This window comes from Dromaius novaehollandiae, chromosome 28, assembly GCF_036370855.1.
Source record: "Dromaius novaehollandiae isolate bDroNov1 chromosome 28, bDroNov1.hap1, whole genome shotgun sequence".
Lineage (NCBI taxonomy): Eukaryota > Metazoa > Chordata > Aves > Casuariiformes > Dromaiidae > Dromaius > Dromaius novaehollandiae.
In genome coordinates, this window is record NC_088125.1 from 2,525,334 (window position 1) to 2,546,940 (window position 21,607).

At 54.3% G+C, this 21,607-nt stretch overlaps 1 protein-coding gene across 4 annotated transcripts in view; it reads left to right on the top strand.

Moving 5' to 3' along the window:
- The window catches only part of HDAC7 (histone deacetylase 7), a 124,240-nt gene extending 104,071 nt beyond the window's left edge, over nt 1–20,169 (top strand). For all 4 annotated transcript variants that reach the window (XM_026113163.2, XM_064498632.1, XM_026113162.2 and 1 more), the window contains 17 exons: nt 108–306; nt 1,474–1,682; nt 1,940–2,149; nt 3,826–4,051; nt 4,573–4,706; nt 5,614–5,734; nt 6,197–6,246; nt 7,711–7,818; nt 8,304–8,359; nt 8,660–8,747; nt 9,000–9,119; nt 10,127–10,224; nt 11,600–11,718; nt 11,966–12,099; nt 12,519–12,603; nt 12,940–13,078; nt 13,786–20,169. In XM_026113163.2, the coding sequence (XP_025968948.2) occupies nt 108–306; nt 1,474–1,682; nt 1,940–2,149; nt 3,826–4,051; nt 4,573–4,706; nt 5,614–5,734; nt 6,197–6,246; nt 7,711–7,818; nt 8,304–8,359; nt 8,660–8,747; nt 9,000–9,119; nt 10,127–10,224; nt 11,600–11,718; nt 11,966–12,099; nt 12,519–12,603; nt 12,940–13,078; nt 13,786–13,831 (2,142 nt within the window). In that variant the 3' untranslated portion in view covers nt 13,832–20,169. The remainder of the gene's footprint in view (nt 1–107; nt 307–1,473; nt 1,683–1,939; nt 2,150–3,825; nt 4,052–4,572; nt 4,707–5,613; nt 5,735–6,196; nt 6,247–7,710; nt 7,819–8,303; nt 8,360–8,659; nt 8,748–8,999; nt 9,120–10,126; nt 10,225–11,599; nt 11,719–11,965; nt 12,100–12,518; nt 12,604–12,939; nt 13,079–13,785) is intronic.
- Nucleotides 20,170–21,607: the final 1,438 nt, after the last annotated feature.

A 21,607-nucleotide genomic window follows, 5' to 3' on the forward strand; every position in this document is an offset into this window, starting at 1 on the left:
GAGATCCTGCCCATGGGCATGGCTAGAATATGGCGTTCCCTCTCCATGCTTGTCCCAGGCTCTGCTGTCCCAGGATGTTGCTAATCCAGTGCCCCTTCTCTCTGCAGGGAGAGGCAGATCGCCGCCCCCTCTCTGGCCTGGCACACCGGGTGCCTGTGCTGAACGGTCCTGTCCTCGCAGGCACACATTCGCCCATGTTCATACCAGCTGGCTTAGAGCAGCACGAGGCCGGGAGCCCTTTATCCCCTCGGCTGCAGCCTGTCATCATCCTCGAGCCCTCTGTCACCCATGCTCCTCTCGTGGCGGGTAAGTGTCGAGCTTTTTACGTGCCTGGCGCTGAGGTTGTGTCAGTGTCGGCAGAGCTCAGCACGGAGCTTCACTTGGGGCAGGCAGGAGCCAGGAGGTTTCTGGAGGCATCCAGTCCATTGCACCAGAAAGACCCAGCAGCACAACACAAGCAGCTGCTGTCCTAATGAAGGAGGCATGCCCAGGGGTGCTGAGGCTGGCTGGCATGTGGCTGTTCGTGTAAACTCTTGCAGCCTGCAAACCAGCATGGTGGTTCCAGATTATCTGCTGGGAATAGCCCCTGGTCTGTTCTAAATCTGAAATCACATCTGGGAATTGTTCAGGAGCATGGACAGAGTTGGGCCGGTTCCAGTGCCTTGGAACAGCAGTGGCAGTGTTCAGTTCCCTTACGTCTCAGCACAGGCCAGAGATCTGATTCTCTGTTATCCTCCCCTGAAGTCAAGGGGATGGAAGATGTTGACCTTGATTCCAGCTAGCTAGCAAGCGCATCCTTGCCATGGGCCAGACTGGACATCTTTGCAGGCTCCCATGTGCCAGCAGGTTTCACTACTGCCCCTGTGCTGAACAGGGCGGCTCAGACTTCTTGGTTGTGCCTTTAGCTGCCTTATTCCCCCCAATTCTTCTGGGTTATAAGCTCTGACTGAAGCAGAGCGAAGGCTGGCTCCTTTGTGTTGCTTCCTGGCTTCATCTCTCTCCTTGCCCTGTGATACCTTCAGTGAAGGAATCTGGCCTCACTGAGGATGGAGCAAGGGCTGAGATGGTTTAGGACAGCCAGAGCCTATCCCCAGGTCCCCAGGGGCTGCATGGTGCCAGCGTAGGGGGACAGAAGGAAGAGCGCCATGAAGGTGCATTTCACCCAACCCTGCCAGCTGCTTCTTACCCAGCCTAGCAAATGCTGGGCTACATCAGGTCTCCCTCCCAGCATGTTTCCCAATCTCTACAGGCTAGGAAGGCTTCTCCCCTGCCCAGAGAAACCTGTATTGCTTCCCGCATATCCTTCTCCCACTGCCTTGCAGGGCAGTGAGCAAAGCAGACCCATCTCTGGCGTTGCTCGACTGGGATGCCCAGGACTGCTGCATGCCATGGTGTGGGCTGACAGCTCTGTGGGGTGCCATGTCCACCCAGCGTACAAGGCTACCGCTCACCTCTGCCTCCTCTCCCCTGCAGTGCCAGGTCTGGGAACGGTCCCTTTCTCCTTCGCCCCCTCGCTCATCTCTGCAGAGCGCCTGTCGCTCCCGGGCCACCATAAACCGCTGGGGAGGACCCGCTCGGAGCCCTTGCCCCAGAACCCCAAGGCCATCCAGCAGCAGCTGGTGTACCAGCAGCATCACACCCAGTTCCTGGAGAGACTCAAGCAACAGACACATCTGGGCAAGGTAAGTCATGGGGGTTCAGCCCAGGGAAAGCAGCAGGTACCGGAAGAAGGATACTTCAAGGGTGCAAGATAGCAGCCCTTCCTGATGGGCAAGGAGTAGCAGATGTCCAGGGCTGTCCAGCTTCACTGGCTCCCACATGCATGGTGCTTTTGCCCCTGAGATGCCCTGCCATCTTCCACAACCTCCACAACCTGATCTGGCCTCTATCCTGGCCCCTGTCACCTCTCTGTGCTCATTTGTGATCCCTCTGTCTACAGCGCATGGCTAAGTCCAGCGAGAAGCCCCGTCTGCGGCAGATTCCCTCCTCGGAGGACATGGAGGCAGAGGGGACACTCCCAGAGGCTGGGGGTGAGAGCAGTGACCAGGCAAGGGCACGCATGGAGCCCACACGGCCAGGAGGCAGCGTGAAGGAGCCCGAGAGGACGCAGAAGATGATGCAATCACAAGAGGAGCTTGTTCTACAGCAGGTATCCTAGGGCTGGCAGAGATCAGAGAGCCAAGAGAGGGGTGCAGGCTGCCGGTTTGAAGCAGTCTGCTTCCTGCTAAGCACGAGGAGCCCGTGAGGAAAGGGGCTGATGCCTTTCCTGGGTTGGCATGGAGCTATGTGGAGCCCTCTGGGTAGTTTGAAGGAGGGGACTGGAAGAGGTTCCCAGCCTTGTTCTCATCTCAAGTCCTAGTTTAGTTGCTTTGAGCATTAGTCCTCTGTTCAAGGATGTGGATGGTGCTATTTTTGCAGTTATTTGGTTATTTCCCATAGCACTTACTGCTTTTCAAAGAGACAGAAGGCTTCCCTGGCCTTTGCCCTGCAGCTTCTCTAGCCCTGCAACGCTCTGCTTTCCTTGTGTCTGAGCATGTGGTAGCCTGTGGCCTGTCTCAGGTTGCATCCCCAAACAGCAGAACTTGTGCCCGTGCAGTCACAGAGTACCTCTGCCTCGGTTCATTGTCTCTTTCCAGACCAGGTTTGCAGTTTGCCAGGAGGTTGGTGTTACTGCTGCAGCACCGGCAGAGCAGGGGGATGTGGACAGCATGCCAGAGATAGCTGCCAAGTGGTTTTAGAGAGACTTGTTTCTCCATCCCTTGGTATTTCTCTTTTGAGGCTTTGTACAAACCCAGCAAAGCTGGCAGCATCCTGACACTGGGAAGATTCAGGTCAGACCTTGTCCAAGGAGACCCCACACACTTTAAAGGACGCTTTTGTCCTGAGACCTCAGTGGCCAGCGTCTAGACTCTGCACACAGCTACTGCACCCAGGCTTCTGGCTGATGCTATTCGTTCAACCTGCCTTACCTGGCACTCCAAAATTTTCCTCTAGATACGTTGGTCAGTGTTTTGAAGATAACCATGTGCAGATGAGCATCTAAGGAGGAAAAGGAACTGCTTCCCAGTAATGCTGGGGTCTGAATGTAGCATGTGACTGCATTCACAGGGAACCCTTGAAGCTGCTCTGCTTCTGACACATCCAACTTGTGTAGCTTTGTGCGTGTTTTCTTTGTGGAGGATGCCGTGGCCTTGGGAATCTTTCTCTGTCCTGGCGCAGAAGTGTCTCTGCCAGGACAAAACACCTCTCCAGCGTATCAGTGTATGCAAGGAGTTAGTTCAGTTAAACTGTCATGGATGCTGGTAAATTGGCACCCTTCAAAAATGAATTCCAAGGGAAGTTGACAAAGATGTGTCCAGGCATGCACTGGGAGAAGAACCATAAAGGAGATAGTGCGTGGTGTGTGGCTAAGGGCACAGACACCACATCTGTCCCTTCCTAGGGTCAAGGACAGAGATTGCTAGGACAGGGATCAAGCGCTGCAGCCACCGCGGCTGCCAGCGAGGCTGGGCATCATCCCCAGCTGCGGTGCCTTCAGCAGGCTTGCGCAGCAGTGCGGGACTGAGCCAGCAGAGAGCAGCAGACACTGTGTGACATGTCCCAGCTCCTGCACGCTGGCTTGGAGCCACCCTGCATGGAGGGGACTACGTCAGATCCAAACCCTCCTGGAAGCAAGGCTCCTTCCTGGGCTGGGAGGCTGCACTGCACTGGGCTCCCTTTCCCATGCTGGGTGATGCTGGGTTCTCTCTGCCTGCACAGCAACGTGTGGCACCTTGCTCAAGCCTCCCTGGGGATGCCACACTCACTGCCACCTCTCTCCATCAGGCCTATCTCTGGGATCCCTACCAGCGCATGCAGCACCAGCTCCTCAAGCGGCAGCCCCTGGCTGACTCCCCCATGGTCCCGACCGTCCACGCAGGGCACAGGCCCCTTTCCCGGGCCCAGTCATCTCCTGCCACTGCGAGTGTCTCCCTTCCTGCCCAGGATCCAGCCTCCAAGACGCTCTCTCTGCCTGTGCAGGAACAGCCAGCCAAGCCGCATTTCACAACAGGTATGGCCTGTCCCCTCACAGGGGGTCATCGTGCACAGGTGTCACTGCTGGAGCAGTAGCAGGGCCTGGGGAGAAGAGCCGGAGGTGGGGATGTCCGGGGAGGTTTAGTTACAGTCCCACTCAATCCTGGACTGATATATTCCTGGGAGTGCTCTAGCTGCCCGCACAAAGAGCGGAGCAAGTCCTGAGGATCCCGCCCTCCTCAGCCTGTTAACCAAAGTCGGTTTTTGCAAGGTGGTCTGACATGCCCTTTCCAAGGCATCCTGGTCCAGCATTGCTGGTGAGTGACCGTCTGGGCTCTCTCGCACACCCAAGGCAGGATTTGCCTCAAGCCTCTTGGGACAGAGGTTCCCATGGTCTGAGGGAGGTGTTTTAGTCAAACCAAATAACCAACGGAGTTTAGGGTCCCAGCCAGCAGCCCAGCCCCTGGAAAGGAGTTGAATTAGGGGCAGCCCAATCAAGGCCTGAGTTTCCAGTCTAGTGTTGGGACTGGAGTGTCCTGATCCTCTTGTGCATTGCAGGGCTGGTTTATGACTCGGTGATGCTCAAACACCAGTGTTCCTGCGGCGATAACAGCAACCACCCAGAGCACGCGGGCAGAATTCAGAGTATCTGGTCCCGCCTGCAGGAGAGGGGGCTGCGCAGCCAGTGCGAGGTGAGCGCGAGGGGCAGAGTGGGAGCCGGATGCCTGTGAGCCACTCACAAGGGAAAGGGTGCTTGTACAAACACATCTCTTGTTAACAGTTTGCGAGTGATAGTATCCTGCTCCCTTCTCCATCCTTTTCATCCTCAGATCTTCTCAAGCTCTTTGTCCCATCATCCAGGCAATAAAGACCCCGGGAGAAAGACTGGTCTTGCTCATTGCTGGCAGTGCCAAGATGCAGCTTGCTGGCCTGGCCATCTCCATCCTCCAGCTTTGGATGGCAGCAAGAGTTTGCTGTGCTGGAGGATGGGTGTAGGGATAGGTGTGATCTCTGTTGAAACAGGGTTGAGGCTTTTTGCTTACTCAGGGACGTCAGTGTCAGTTCTGGTCTGTTAGAAACCTTGCCCTGGTCTGGCTAGGCTGACCCTGGACCACACAAGCATTAGAACTGTAGGAAAATGATACTGGCATTTCCTGCCTGATCTGCGCCTACAGATGAAGGGGTTTGATTTAGTTCAGATCTGATGCAAGAAACACCATGCTCAGTCCTGCAGCTGCCCCATGCTGCAGAGATACAGGGTTTAGCTGCAAATGTGGTGCAGAACGTGCCACAATCACACATCCTATGCTACTGCAGATGTTTGTCCCCTTTCTGCTCCGAATGTCCTGGGGCCACTGCGTGGCTTCCACCATTTGAGGCTTCTTCCCTTAACTAGATTAGAGCGAGGAGCTGCTGGGCAAAGTTGAGGCTCCTGAACTTCTGGGAAGGGGGATGGCACCTTGAATCACTGATTCTCTGAGCTGCCAGGGTCAGGGAGCAGGGCAGCGTCTGCACTGTGCCCACCCCTGGTATGCGTGGATGGGAAAGCCCACGTCTCCCCTCCTTGAGCAGCTTGTTCATAGCTCCTGTCTGCTGCAGTGTCTGCGGGGACGCAAGGCCACCTTGGAGGAGCTGCAGTGTGTGCATACCGAGCGCCACGTCTTCCTCTACGGCACCAATCCGCTCAACCGCCTTAAACTGGACAACGGGAAGCTGGCAGGTGAGTCCCGCCACGTCCATACCCCTTCCCTTGCCCTGCGCACCCAGGTGCCATGATCCTCAGCACCACAGCAGGCTCAGCCAGATCAGGGTACCCTGAGCATCAGCCAAGGCTCTGTCCCTGCTGCCCAGTGTCAAGGAAAGAAATAGCATTCCCTAAAAATGGCACTGCCCTGCCACCAGCAGCCCTGCCCTCCCGGGCTCTGGAAATGATGCTGTTCCCTCAGGTATCGGTGCGTCACCTTACACCTTCCTTGACTGCCCCGCATATTCATGCCAGCTTTCAGAGCATCCTCAGCCATGGGGATTGCAACCAGGGAGCTGCCCACACCTCCCATAGATGCTGTTCCTAATTATGGCCAAACAGCCCGGCTGAACTTACCTCCTTGGTACCTATGTGCCCTGTCCCTGAACACCCCCACTTGCTGCTCTCCAAAGCCCTCACTGTCCTCTCTCTCCGCAGGGATCCTGTCACAGCGGATGTTTGTCATGCTGCCCTGCGGAGGGGTGGGGGTAAGTACTTGTTCTTTGCCCTGGCCGGTTTTGGGCAGGTTTTTTTCTTTGTCCTGTCCACACTGAGGAGGACTTCTTCATGGGCCTGAGTGGAGAGGGAGCTTCCCAAGCCTTTGGGCTGCTCTCAGCTCTCATCAGCTCTTGTTTGTGTGCTGTCTGAGGGAGCTCAGAGGCCTGGAAATGACCTGGGGGTTGAGGCAACCTCTGTCCCTCCACTCCCTCCAGGGAGAACTGGCTCCGCCAAGGCCTAGGCAGTGCCAGCCTGCATGTGAGGCCAAGGATGGACATGGGAAGGTGTCCCCTGCTTGTCACTGGCCTGCTGAGGTCGGTAGCCTCAGGCAGGAGCACTCCATCCTTGGGCAAGAAGTTGTATCAAAGCTTCCCACAGTCCTCAGGGCTGTCCTAAGCATCCCTCCTTTGAAACAGGACCCCTTTCAGCCCCTTACTTGAAGGGATGCAGTAACCAAAAGCCCCTTAAAGCCATTCCTAAGAGTCCAGGGAGTCAGGAGGGAGTGAGCTTGGGTGGCAGATGGGAGCCCTGCCCTGTGCACCAGGTCCGATGTCCCAGCAGAGATGGTGGGACATCCAGAGGGATCCACAAGCCGTGGTCTCTGTTGAGGGAGAGGAGCAGTGTCATGGGGACAGCAGGCTGACACTTCTTTCCAGACACTTCTGTTGCCTCTCCTCTCACAGCTTACTGCCCTGGTTTCTCTCCATTCATTGCATTCTCCTCTCTTCCTCTCTCTCCCCCTGTCTCTGTCGTTCTCTCTCTCTTTCAGGAAGGGTCTCACTCCATGCCTTCTTGCTGCCTCTTCTGGTTCTTCTCCTCCCCTTGCCCCTGCTGCTGGGCGCCAGCTCTTCTCAGCCCCGTTTGCATCCATTTTTCCTGCTCTGCCTCCCCCTCCCTGCCCTCCTCTCGCCCGTGCCCTGAAGGCAGAGGGGGGGCTGGATGTGCCCGCTCAGTGGGCAGAGGGGAGCCTTTGAGTTGCACACATGGAGTTGATCAGAAGAGACTGAGTTTTCCGGCTCTGGCTCGGCCCTTGACGTGATCGTGATCAAACCAAGATGTTTGGTTAAACAATAAAATAAGATAAAGAAGGTAACTAGTGTTTTCTCAGTCACTCCTTCCAGCCCCTGGGTGCAGGGTGAGATGCTCTGTGCAGAGCTCATGGAGAGCCCCCACCACCCTGCTTGGCTGGGGGCTTGGCCTGGCCAAGCAGCACATATGGCTGGTAGAGGAGCTGCTGGCCTGACCAGCAGCACCAGGGAGCTGACATGGGAGCCTGCCTGATTGCATGCAAGGTAGTTTGGCTCCCTGATGCCTGGCACTTCTGACTACGCGGGACATCAGTCCCTGGCACCAAGCAGAGAGCAGGGCGCCTGGCAGAGTGCACGGGTCCCCCGGCCGAGATCTCCATCGATGCCCTGTCCCCGTCTCCGTCTGACTGATCCGCTTGCTTCCAGGTGGACAGTGATACCATCTGGAACGAGCTGCATTCCTCCAACGCTGCCCGCTGGGCCGCAGGCAGCGTCACTGAGCTGGCCTTCAAGGTGGCCACCAGGGAACTTAAGGTAGGGTGGCAACACATGGCAGCCCAGAGCTGTGCATCACCCCATGGCAGGGCGAGAGGGGAGCTGTCACTGCCTGGGGGGTTTTGGACATTTGCTGCAGTAGGGTGTTTCGTCTCTAAGCCTCTCAGTCTCCTGGTGACAAGTTTGGCAGCACTGGAGACGTCTGGCAGCATCACCCTTGTATTTGGCTGCAGGGAAGGTCTCTGCCAAACAACAGATTGGATCCCTGGACAGCTGAACTACCTGCACAGAGGTTTTTGGGGGTGTCATATACCAGCCTAGGTGGTCCCAGCATCCCAGGGAATAGGTTTATCCTCTCCTCGACTGGCACTAGGTGCTTCCAGCCCTACATGGCTCTGGTCTTGATACCCAGCTGTGCTCATGGGTAGCCGGGGCACAGGCCCTCATCTGTGCAGGACACTGGGGTGGATGGGGTGCACGAAGTTGGGAGCAGTGGCTCTGATCACCTTCTGTTTTGTCCTCAGAACGGCTTTGCTGTGGTGCGGCCCCCTGGACATCACGCGGATCCTTCCACCGCCATGTAAGGCCAGGCTGCCTCTCGGCCTCCCCTCCCCAGGCTGCAGTGCTTTGGGCTGGTGCTTGGGAAGCACCGAACACCAGGTCCCTGTTGATGCTCTGTCAGAGCTAGTTACACAGCACAAGGGGTCCTTGGCTTGATATTACCAATTGCACCAGACTAAACCCTCCCAGGACCCATCCATATCCAGACCTGGTGGGAAGGGAAGGGAGAGCCCATCCTTTGGGGAGCTGACAGGCCAGGGTGGAAGGATACTCAGTAAAGGCCCCAGAGCACTGATCAGCTCCAACTGCCTCTTTGCAGGGGATTCTGCTTCTTCAACTCGGTGGCCATTGCTGCCAGGCAGCTGCAGCAGAAAGGGAAACTCAGCAAGATTCTCATTGTGGACTGGGTAAGTCATCTCTCTCCCTCAGCACATCCTGGCTCTTCCTCTGCCGTAGCTGTCCCCAGGATCTGGTATCTGCAGTTCCTCTCGATGCTGGTTCTGGAGCTAGACCGGAGAGCAGGGAAACGTTATCTTTCAAGGAACATGGCCCCTTGGCCTGGAGCAGGGAGGGATCCAGTTGTTTTTTGCTCCATTAGGCTATTGGGCCACCCTAGAGGCTGAACAAAGACCACTTTCCCAACATCTTTCTCCCTGTAGGATGTTCACCATGGCAATGGGACGCAGCAGATCTTCTACAGAGACCCTGACGTTCTCTACATCTCTCTGCATCGTCATGATGATGGGAACTTCTTCCCTGGTAGTGGAGCTGCCGACGAGGTAAAAAGCACAGTTGAGCAGACCGCACAGTCTGTACAGCTCTGCCCCAGGGACAGCAGTGTTGGTGACAAGGGCAGTGGCAAGGAGAATGGCAAGGGTGTACCAGGTTTGACCAGTGGGTGTACCAGGTTTGTCAAGTGGGTAGTTTTGTGTCGGTACCTTGCAGGCTTCTTTGCCATTGATGCCTGAACCTGCTTGGTTCACTTAGCTGACTGGAGAGCCACTTTGGACACAATATATGCCTGTGCTGGAATTAAGAGTCTGGGCTTTAAAAGCACCCACACACTGCGAACACTGTTTTTCTTCCCCCAGGAGAGTGGAACGCCCAGAGAAGTGGGAGGGTCTCCATTGTTGGAGGTGGCCGGATTCAGCTAGATAATCTTTGCTTTAGTGTTGGGGACAGTCCTGTGAGTGGAAGGTTGGACTGGCGACCCCCAGGTGTCCCTTGCCACCAATATCAGCACCAGTCTGTGGTCTCCCCAGTGGCTGAGGGATCCCCATTGCTTTAACTTGTTGCAGGAAAAGGGCTTCTGATCCCAGGGGGTGGGACACAGATGACAGCATGGAGCTGCCTGTTCCTGGCTGACATTTAGGAGAATGGAGAGGGTGTCTGGACCCCTTAAGGGATATGGAAGGGATCCCATTTCCAGTCTGCTTCCCGTAGGCTCCTTTCCCCAGCCACAGGATCCTCTTGCACTTCATCCCAGCCTGCAGCCAACAGCACAGGGACAATGACTGATGGCTGCAATGCTCTGTGGAATGTCAGGAAAACACCACAGCTTCTGGTATTCTTCAGAAAGCTCCTTAAAGCCAGACTGTTTCTGTGGCCAGGATTTGTCATCCAGGCAGATGCTGGCAGCGGTCCATGGCTCTGATACAGACCAAGGGGTCTGGAACACCCAACCCTGCTTCCCTGGAGCCTGACAGTGATAGAGCCCAGTCGGAACAGCCCCATCATCATTGCAGGCCACATCCAGGCCTTCACTGCTGTCCTTGCTCTCTTGCAGGTTGGTGCCGGCCCTGGTGAGGGATTTAACGTCAATGTAGCCTGGACTGGAGGGCTTGACCCGCCCATGGGTGACCCTGAGTATTTGGCAGCTTTCAGGTACTGTTTATTGCATTTCTGCTTATCTCCTCTTTCTTCAGGCTTCATACTGAGCCAGAGGCTCTGATGGATGCTCTGAACTCGCAGTGGGAGAGGAGCAGTTCAGGACTGGGGGCTGCAAGTCCAGATGCCACCCCCAGACTGCCTAAGCAGGTGACAGGGCATGTCAGTGGGGCCCTAAGCGTGCTTGGGGACAGCCTTCATGCACACCCTTCCTTTGCACCCCATCTCCCCCTGGTTGTGCAATGGATGACAAGGCAGAAATGGAAAGCAAGTGTGTTTTGCAGAACCCATGGGCTATGGGCTCCCCAACCCTCAGAGATACCCACCACTTCTGAGGTCCTCGAGAAGAACTGAGGCAGTGCAGGGCAGTGGCATTGCCCGTGGCTTTGGTGTCTTCCCTGTAGCTGAGATGGGGCCGTTCTGCAAAACGTGCCCCCAGCCAAGCCCGGCGCCCTGGCTGGAGTGCCCAGGGTTCAGGCATGCCCTGGCCCTGCCTGTTCTCATGGGCATGTTGTGAACTGGCCTGTGGAAATGGCCAAGAGCCCTTGGATGCTGTCATCCCTGCTGCTCTTCCCATGTGCATTAGTCTAATAAGTTCTATTAAAAAAAAATCCATTTACATGAAAACGTGGCTTTCACTATGGTTTCCTTCAAGATGTGGAATTACCCTTTTGGCAGATGATTGACTGAGTTGCCCAAGGTCCAGACAGGGCCCCAGCATCACACTGACTGTCCCAGAGACCATTTGGTTTTGCTGGGGACCCCATTCCCTAGGTACGGTGGGCAGCAAGGACCCTCCAGCTGAAAGGGACAGGGCCTCATCCATCCTTCCAAGCAGGCCCCCAGGCTGTCCTGTCCACCAGGGCTGGGCTCATGCTGTGCAGAGTGGCCAAGACATCCCAAACCTTGGCAGCACAGAGGGCCATAGAGCAGGGTTTTCGGGGAGTTATTCTCAGCAGAGCCTCTGCCATCCCATTCCTTTCCAGCCTGACAGCCATAGCCTTTTTCCCAGAAATTATTCAGGCACTTCTCAGTGTGTGTCACCTCGGCTCCTCTACTCTGCAGTTTTCTGCCCTCTGTAGTTCCGACTATATCCATCACATTTGTTTGTATTTCGTTCCCTAGAGCTCCACCCTCTCCCTTTGCCATTGGTCTCATCTTCCAGCCATAAGAGTGAGCACAAGCCGTGCTTTCTGGAGAAGTCTGGGTTGTGTTACGCTGGTTGGGGAGCTGCGGGTCTCAGAGCTGTTGTTCCTGGCTTGCTGCCCACCTTTGAGGTCCCCAGTCTGAGGCTGCTCCAGGTGCAGAGAAAAGAGGCAGGTCAGCACTGGGGTCCAGTACTTAGCACCTCTTACTTTTTTTTCCCCTACAGGACTGTTGTGATGCCAATTGCACACGAATTTTCCCCTGATGTGGTGCTGGTGTCGGCCGGCTTCGATGCAGCTGATGGCCACCCACCACCGTTGGGTGGCTACAAAGTCTCTGCCAAATGTAAGGAGCTGGAAACAACGCTGATGGGCTGCTGGATCAAAGCAGGCTGCTCCTGCTGCTGATCCAGGCTGGGGCTGGGACCACAACTGTAGGGAAGGCGCTGCCCCTCGGGTAGCAGCTCTCCGTGGAGCAGGCAAAGCTCTTTGGGCTTTTTTCTTTTGCGCTTTTACTGGCATGGCATCAAAGGCCACAGCCCCAACGTCTTTGGCAGGAAGGCTAACGAACACCCCTTCGCCTTCCTCTCCAGGCTTTGGCTACATGACGAAACAGCTGATGAGTCTGGCTGGGGGAGCCATAGTCCTCGCGCTAGAAGGTGGCCATGACCTTACGGCCATCTGCGATGCGTCGGAGGCCTGTGTGTCAGCCTTGCTGGGCAACGAGGTGAGAGCTTGGGGGTCAGTGAGACCTCGAGGGGCCACATCCTCGTGGTGGAGCTGGACCTGCACTCCCCATCCTCTGATCGGGAGCTGGTGGATTGCCTGGGAGCAAAGGATAGCATGTGTCTCCCTCTCCAACCAAAAGGAGCTGGGTGGACCTGTGCAGGCAAAGGTCCCGATGAGCAGTTTGGGCACAGGCTGAGCAGCAGGTGAAGCGTCAGGTTCAGATTGCTGCTGCAATGGGCAGACTTTGGAGCCTCAAGCTTCAGCTCTGCTCTGCTGTGATCAACTACTTCACACTTGGGCAAATTGACTTAACACCTCTGACCACAGGCTGTGGCTGTTGCAGCTGTACCTGTGCTGGGAACCGAGCCCCGTGCACAGCTCCCTCCCTCTGATGCCTCATGTCTCTTCCTTCAACAGCTGGATCCCCTCCCAGAAGAAAGCATGAGGCAGAAACCAAATCCCAACGCTGTGCGCTCCTTGGAAACGGTGATCCAGGTCCAGAGTGAGTGTCCCAGGGCCACAGGGTCTCAGGCAGGAAGATTAGTTTCTGTAAAAGGTCCTAGAATTAGCATTTCCTCCCCCACTCCAGTTAACCCTGTCCCCAGGGCACACTGCCCCAGTGCATGTGGTGCACTCACAGCTCAGCCATCCTGGCCAGGGTTGCCACATGCCTGATCTGCTTCCTAAAAACCCCAGTGGAGCCCTTCATCCTCCTTCTCCCTGTAGAAATATGATGCCCAGTAGAAGGGTGGTGCACTTGCTGCAAGGGGAGCTGCCCAGAGAAGGGAGACATGGGACACTCCTGTCCTAGCAACTCCTATCTTTGCTTCTCCTCCAGGTAAATACTGGGTTGCTGTACAGCGCTTTGCCTCCAAGCTGGGATGCTCCTTCCTGGAGGCACAGCACCACGAAGCAGAAGAGGTGGAGACTGTCACAGCCTTGGCCTCCCTCTCGGTGGCCGTAATGGTGGAGAAGAGGTGATGCCCTAAATCAGTCCTGGGAAGTGTGGGTGCCCCTCACTCCCTGTGTGCCTGGCCCTGAGCCTTGGTAGCAAGAGGGTGGCAGTAAAGACAGGCCATGTCCCACAGCCAGATGAGATGCTCAGGGCTGTGCTGGCTTTAAACGGGTCTTGGGGTACGGGAAACAGAAATTACAACTGTTATCCTCACTCAGAGCTCTGATCCTGTAGCTCTTACATCCCGTGACAGATTTGGCTCCAGAGTTCAGCGTGAGTGGGTGGTAGGGTGAGGTCCTACACCCACACAGCCAGGACCTGGGTTTGCTTCTAGGGGATCCAGTGCTGGGCTCTTCTCTGTCTCCCGGGGGTTGCCCAGTGCCATGGGACCAGCTGTGGGAGGTGGGAACACTTTCTGGAAAAAGTTCTCAAACCCAGCCGAACAAGATGAAAACAAGACCAAATCCTCTTCTCTTCCCATCACCTGCTTACAACAGGGTCACCATCTGCCCACCACCGTGTCTCATTCTTGCCAGGACTCAGCTGGGGTCCACATGGGTCTCCAGACTGGGAAGCACTGGGAAGGTGGGAGGCTGTTGTGTAGCCCCAGGCCCAAAACTCAGATGTGACAGAAGGTCCCTCCATTCATTGCTAGGAGGGATATGTTGTGCTGCACTGCTGGGGAGCAGGTCTCCTCCTCTTCTCATGTGCCTTATTTCTCCATTTCAGGACACAGGATGAGCCGATGGAGGAAGAGGAACCCATGAACCAGTGATGAGCGGTGACGTTCTCTGCTCCCCTGCTTCCAGGAAGTGGCTGGACTCTCCTGAGCCTGGCACTCGCTCTTCACTCCTGGCTTCCTGTTTGCCACGTCATCCTCACTCCCCGAGTCACAGTCCTGAAATGGCCTGGACCTTCGGCTCCCACCTCTGCAGGTCACCCAGAAAGGATGCTCCTGTACCCACCTGGAAGACATCCTCCTGCTCGGGACCAGTGGAAAACCACAAACTCCCTCGGCATGGCGCAGCCTTGCAAACCTAGACCATGCCTGCCGTCAGTCTCCAACCTTCGGGACCCGAAACCCCTCTGGAGGCGTATGTGAGAGGCCTCCACCCCTCTGGCTGTGGTGGCAGCCAGACGCAGACCTGCCCTTCTCCTGGGATCTTCCTCACCCTTGGGGAAGGGGGTGGGTGTGGGGATGGATGTTGTGGCTGTGCTGCGGATGGTGAGAGCTGCCTTCGGGACTGCAGCCAGAGCTCCTCTCTGGCCAGCCAAAGATCCCTCTGAGAACAGCCCTGTGCTTTGCTCCAGGAGGAAAGGCTCTGTGTCTCCTTCTGAATGCTTGCCAGCCTTGTCCAAGGTGCTCCCCTTCCTCTCCCATAGGGCATGAGGTGGGAGCGAGTGTGACAGTGACATGGGGTAAGAGCCTCGTTCTGCACAAGAAGGGTTTGTAAAACGACGGATGATGCGCAAATCACCTCGCAGTGAGGAAGATCAAGGGCTGGAGTGTCTGCAGTGCCCAGGATTGCACCCATGGGACATCCTAACCACTAACCAGAGTATGAACCCTCTGGTGCTGGGGCTCTGATTTGCACTATATACATATGACATGTGCTAATGTGAACCTTACGTACTCTTCTTTCCATGGGAATTTTGGGAACAAACACCTCTTCACGTGGACGTTAACAAGGTGCCTTGAGCCCTTTCAGCAACCCAACCATCCGCTGACCTGAGGATCTGTATCAACGTAAACCCCTGTGATTTGTAAAAGCAGGGGCAGCCCAGCTGTCTTCCAGTGACCCCCCCCGGAGAGGGTGGCACCTGGTGCCTACTCTCCCTACAGCTTCATGCCCCAGTCCAGCCCCTGCACCCTGCCCAACTCCTCTTCTCCTTCAGCCCCAGTCCAGCTGAGATCAGATCAGATCCCATCGCTTGGCGCTCGTCTCCCCTAGGGATGCTTAAAGCCCCGGCAATACAGTGCTTGTCCCTGTCTAGACTGTCTCAGGGTGACAGAGACAGGGTCATCCCCCTCAAACAGATGTGTCTGTCTGGTTTTGCCCTTTCCTTATCTCATACTGCAGTGGGGCATCATCCACCTCCTGGCACCTGGCCCTGAGAGCCTGGTCCTTCCTTGTGTCTTCCCTGTGCCCTGTGCGTTGGACTGGGCAGAGGAACCAGCCCACAAACACTTCATCCTGTGCTCTGCAAGAACAGAGCCCTGCTCAGGCTCTCAGCATCACGGTGCTGGGCTGCAGCAGGGATTGGGGATAGCAGGAGTGAGCAAATGGCTTGGGGACGGCACAGCGGGACCAGGACCTCACTGGGCTGCAGAGGAGGGGATAGACAGGGCAACGAGGTCTGGCCGAGCTCCAGAGGCTGGCCAGGCTCTGTCTGCAGGCGCAGGGAGGAGAAATTTTGTAAAAAAGTAACAAAGGAAAAAAAAAATATTGGAAGAATAAACATTTCTTTGTCTGAAACTGCCCTTAGCTGGGGTCCAGCAGTGCCAGCCAGTGGCACAGAGGCTTGGGGGCATGCACGGTCCCTTGTGGCCAAGGGACACGCAGGAAAATCACTGTGGCCCCAGAGCAGGACTGCCTGTGCCATCCTCTCTTACTACTGTTGTAAACCGTGACGCCCTCTCTTTTGCTTCCTGGGCTCGGGTACCTGTGCTCTCCTTGCAACGTTGGGGGTTCGTGTACATGCGTCCCTGCTCACTGTGCGTCACACACCCTCGTGGCAGGTCTTCTCCAAACCAGGCTTAAGTGTGTGTTTTCGACCAAGCCTGCTGTCTGCACAGGTTGTTTCTCCTCCCTTGAAGCACACAGCTGTGCAAGCATGCCAGGGGGACAGTGTGTGGCCAAGTGTCACGAACTCCCCTTCCCAACCCTACACCTGGAAGCCTCCAGGGTCTGATGAAAGGATGCCCTGATCTTAGGATGGACCTCTTCCACAGCAGCCCCTTGCTGTGCACCAGGAGGACGGGAGAGAGGGCATCACATTGCAGCAGGGCAAGGTGGGCAGGAGAGGGTTAGAGAGCACCTCAAAACCCTCCTCTCCATCTTCTCTGGAACCTGATGTCTTCATGGCTGAAGACATGGCCTTCGTCGCCCATGATGCTTTGTCTCTGTCCCGGTGTCCTGTCGCATTGCCCCTCAGATTGCCAGGGAACTGTGGGGAGATGAGAACGACCTACTGTTTCTTCTTTGGGCACTCAGGCATTTCTGGTACCGTGAATGCAAGGGTGGTGCTAACACCCCTTTTATTAGCAGCCACTTGCCCAGATGTCCAGTCCCACCAGCTGACCTGAGCACCCCAAGCCACAGCTCCATCACTGCTCCTTCCCCAGGCTGCACGCTCTGCTCTTTGGCTTCGGTTTCCCTTTCCTGCTCAAAAGCAACCTCATCCCTGGTTCTTTCAGGGGTTCCCAGCTGGGCTTGTGCCACCCAGGACACGTCCCAGAGCTAAGCAGGCTGCAAACACTGGTAACCTGCATGCGCTGGTGGGTTACAGCCCACAGTGAGCTGGGATTGGGAAGGGCATGCAGGTGATCCACAGTGAATTTCTGCCAGAATTTTTTCCAGGTAGCCCCATGAATCCCTGAGTCAGCCAGAAGAAACCCAAAGCGCAACATTTAAGGAGTGTGTACCCCAGTTGCACCAGGAAAATGCTGTGCAATTGTGTGAGTTCAGCTGCTACCTTAAAGCAGAGGGAAATGCCCCAAACAAATGGTCTCTGCTCACTTTTAAGATATTTAGCCTTTTATTTAACATTTTCCTGACTCCTCTGCATCTACCAGGGCCAGAAACCAAAGGGAAAAACAAGCTGTGATTGAGTAATTTCATGAATTCAAGAGCTGGACCTTTACAAACACCGTCCAGGCAGATCTGGCTAGGAGCACCCAGCAAGACCTTCATGAGCTTTACCTAGCTGGAAGGTCCTGGGCCTGGATGGGTAGCAGTGAAGCCATTCAGCTCGCACACCCCATTTATGGAGGGCTGATACTGTTACCCCAAATTGAAGCCGAAATACTAAGCAGCCTCTCTGGATTGCTCTGTCCTATTGCGTCATCTTGATTGTGGCCAACAGAAGAAGGGCCCAGCCTAGCAGAGGGCTATGTGCTAAATGACTCACGCTAAGCAATGATCAAATCTGCCAACCGCATTCAATTGTTTGTGGTTTCAAACTCTTTGTTGCAAAGACAGGGCCGAATAACGTGGTAAAATGCGGTCATTTGTGCAAGCTCTTGGCATGTGTCCAGCCTCCCTGGGTAAGCTAAGCCTGGGGAAAACCCCTATGAAGCCATCTCCTCCGGGTCTGAGCTGACTGGTAGGTGACAGGCTCCCTGCTTATCTTCCACTGTCTCATCAGAGGGGTTAGTCAACACTCGCCTTCATTTGAGCCTTTTAAGGACCATTGTGGTGATCAAAAATGAATTACAACATGGCCAGCTGGTTTCCCTAAAGCCAAACCTACGTCTTAGGGTCATCAGGCTTACAGACGAGTCTGGAGTCAGAAACCCCAAAGTTAGCACATTTTTCTCTAGCAGGCGTCATGTTCTTTCTTGGATAGGATCCCCTTCCCCCAGGGACAGCACGTTTTCTCACTACCCGCAGCCGCTTCCCTAATACCCCTTTCAGAGGTGTCCTCTAAGTCTCATGCAGAGACTGGAGGAGGTGGTGGGAGTCCATGGCTGGAAGTTGTGCCATGGTGGTGCAGCTCTGCAGGTGCCGAAGCCCAGGTCTGCTGCAGTCGGATGGGTGGGTGCATCGCTCCCCAGTTAGGATGGAGGGAGCTCGCTCAGAGTTCGGACCTGCCTGACTTTAATGGCTGAATTTGAGGCAGAAGAGTCCCAGAATGAAGTCTAACACTGGATATCTCTGGCTCCAGGGGACTATTGACCTCCATTCAGACAGGTCATGCAACCATTCTAGTTGCCTCATCCATGAATCCAAGACAGGCCCACTCTTGCCTGTTATATGTGGACAAAGAATGACACACTGAGACCTCCAGAATGGGCACAAAGTACCACAAAATTCACTCCCACTTTCCACTGGGATGAATAAGTTTGTTGGGGGTGGAAAAAAGCCATGTGACGATGTGGCAGTGAGCTAAGCCACTGTGGGCACAGAGGAAACAGCCCTTAGCCTAACACCATGCTAGGGTGGCCGTCCTGAGGGGATGGGGTTTATTGGGAACATCTTTCCCCACTGGGCTTCTGCAGGCCCTACAATCTACCATTGGCTTCATCATCCCACCCTTGAAAAGCACCCTGCCCAGCACCCTGCCCACCCACACGGAGAGGGGCTGGCGTGTCACTGTCCCATCCACCATAGAGTAGAGCCATCCCACCTGGAGCGCAAGAAGCAGCACTAAAAGCAAAGGATGCGTTCTTTGAAAATCTTTGCTACTCTTTCCTCTGCCTTTTATTGTTTGTGCCTTGGTTTGGTTTGCAGGGCAGTAGATGCAGCTCTAGCACCCCATTACACCACCACCACCACCACCAGCTTTGGGTACTACCTTGCCCTTTTCACATGCAGCTTCCGTCAGCGTCTTACCTCTCAGCATCCCAAGCTCCATCCGCAGCTGTTTGCCTGTAGCTTAGATCAGTGTTTTGCAGTGGCACAACTGACTCCTGGCTAAAACCTCATCTACTGATGTTTCGATTTGAGGAGCTTCTTCAGCCTCTCCCTCATCACAGAGCACGTCCAGGCTAGAGACAGAGCTGAGCACCAACAAGAGCTTAGCTCCTCTTATGACCACTTTGGAAATGCTGTTTGCATCTCACTTCCAGCTGTAGCTGAAGATATTCCTTTACTGTGGGGGGATGCATCCCAAACAAACTAATCCTCAAAATCTTTTGTTGTCCTCCCCTATCCTGGTTTGCCATGGCATTGCCCAGTGCTTATGGATGTGACTTCCACTTTGGGGGGGGGGGGGGGGGGGTTTGCCTTCTGCCAGCCTCTTTTGCCTTGTATTTAGCCACACAGCTTGACTTTTCTGAGTCTTTTTTTCATTCCGTTTGTTGAATCAGGAGCTGTTCCCCCAGCTGCCCAGAGGCGCGGTGGGGAAATCACTGGTCCCTTCTACCGTCTCTTCCCACTTCCATATTCCTTCCTGATTTCTAAAAATGAGGTGTTTGCGTGATGCCCGTCGGGTGTTTGCTGGTCGTGGGCAGGTGGCAAGGGTATTCGTCTCGTGGCAAGACTCTTCATCTCATCCAGCCTGGTTGCCTGGTGGGTGAAGCACTCCCCAAGGAGCTAATTGTTGCCTCAGTAATTAAAGAGGAGGACTCGTTGGACAGAGAGCGGCCACAGGTGTCCCTCTCCCAAGAGTGCACGTGGACCATGTGGACCGGGTGGCTTGGATGGCAGTGGGCACACGCAGCAGCCCTGCCCTGACCTGAGGACGTGGCGAGCCACAAGGACGAGACAGAGCCTGAGCCAACGTCTCAGTGGGAGCAGAGCTGCCTTCAGCAGCATGAAGATCCTAAGGACTAGACCACAGACCATCTCTGCATTCATCCTTCTGTGCTCCCAACACCGTCCTTTCTTCCCAATTTCTGTTTCTTTAGTAACAACAACCATAATAATGATTGTGTGCATTGAAAAAAACCTGAGACCTTGGTTCAAATTATCATTCTTTCCTTAGGGATGACGTTTCTCTCATTTTAAGATAAATTAATATAGTGATTTAAAAACAAAATCTCAACAAAGTATTACTTTCTAAATAATTTTTAAAAGATATTTTACCTTTTTATATAAGGGTTGGAAGCTTGAACCTCCACTTAGCAAAGAGGTATCCTCCTTTATTTTTCAAGCCTATTTTATTTTTGAAAGAAAATTTATATTTCTAAAAGTGGTTTCATTTTTCATTTGTAAAATAGTTCCTCAAACATGGTTAATAAAGCCATCCGCAGGCATATTTTTAAGGGAATTTTTATTTTTTTAAGAGCATTTAGATGTTTTTAAAGACTGCTGTCAGCTCCCTTGAGCAGGGTATCCACTCACGCTGTACATAAAAATTAAGGATTTTGTAGAAAAATGTAGTTTCAGTCTTACTGTAGCTTGCCATTGGATTCTCTGGTGTGTAATAAAGTGTGAACACTAATTGAAACTCTTCTTGCTGTTGAGTCACTCATAACATACATCTCCCACGTGGGTTATTGTGGGTTGAACTCTTACTGCAGCCTTCACTTACAGCTTTTTTTTCCTCTCGCTTTCTCCTATAATGAGTAAATATGCCTAATTCTCTTTTGCCAAGTTTGAATAACACTGGCCAAGTGCCAGCATTCATGGGAGGGTGCAGGGGTGGGCACACATCCCTGCCCACTTTCTGCTCACAACAGCAGCATTTCCTTAGGAAGCAGATTTAATCCCAGAAAATTCACCCAGAACTTTAAGACGGTTGTCAGGAAAGTCTGACAACCCCCTATCATCCCCAGGCGGTCATGTTAGCTCGTGAGCAGTGGTGCAGGGAGGCCATGGGACTGTGGAGCCCACGAGAGCAGCAGCTTGTGCACGGACCTCTCTCTGCCCTCTGAAGAGCTCAGTGCACCCACATGCAATGGGACCACGAGGTTCATTCAAGGTAATTCCCCACATCCTTGTCCCGGTTAGAGCTGCAGTGGTGCAAACCTCCCACAAAAATGGATGGCAATCAGGCTGAAACAGTGTTTTCTGCAGTTTCCCCAGCCTTCCCTGCATCCATGGACCAAACCACCTCCAGGCCATCTGTGAGCTGATGTGAAGTCAGCCCATGGCTCAGTGTCAGAGGGACTGAAAAATGCCCTTTCCCCAGAATCCCTCATGGTAGGGACTGAGATGAGAAACACAGCATCCCAACTGCAGAGATGAAGGTAAAGGCAGCTCCTTCCACTGCGTTTGATGTGGCATCAGGGTTATGTGCCATGGGCACAACTGTTTCATCTGTCTTGGTTAAATCAGGTTTTGAAAGTAGCTTTTCCTTGAGCCATCAAGTCTAGCAAGGCTGGGGGTGTCCCAGAGCAGATCCTGGGACTGTGGTGGGGCAAAGACTGCAAGGTCCTGCCAAGGAGAGCAGGGTACATAGCAGAGAGGCTAACCTTGGTATCTCTAGCCCAGAAATTAGGGTGCAGTGAGGTGCCATAGTGTTTTTGCAGATCTGTTAATAAAGCCCCCATTAGCACCCTTAGCTCTGCTACACAGCTGGTTCCTATGGACCTGGAGTGCCTTATGGGTGCATTTCAAAATGAGCCACATAGAGATGAGTCCAGAGCTGGACTCTGTGTCTCCACCACCTATTTTTGCCTCCAAAAGTGCCTGCAGGCCACCTGGGAGCAAAATGAATATAAAGGGAAGTCTCCCCAAATCCAGTGGAGGACCTGCCACGATAGAGGCATTTCACCTCCTAACTGCAGCATCTGGACAAGTTTTCCCCAAACTCTCCCATTTTCATGCAGAAAATGGAATGATTCTGTGTAATTTCTCCAGTCTTATTTTCAAAAAGTGAATAAGAAATGGCAGCCAGCGATTTTGAGACAAACCCGACCTGACTTTTGTGATCACAGGTTTAG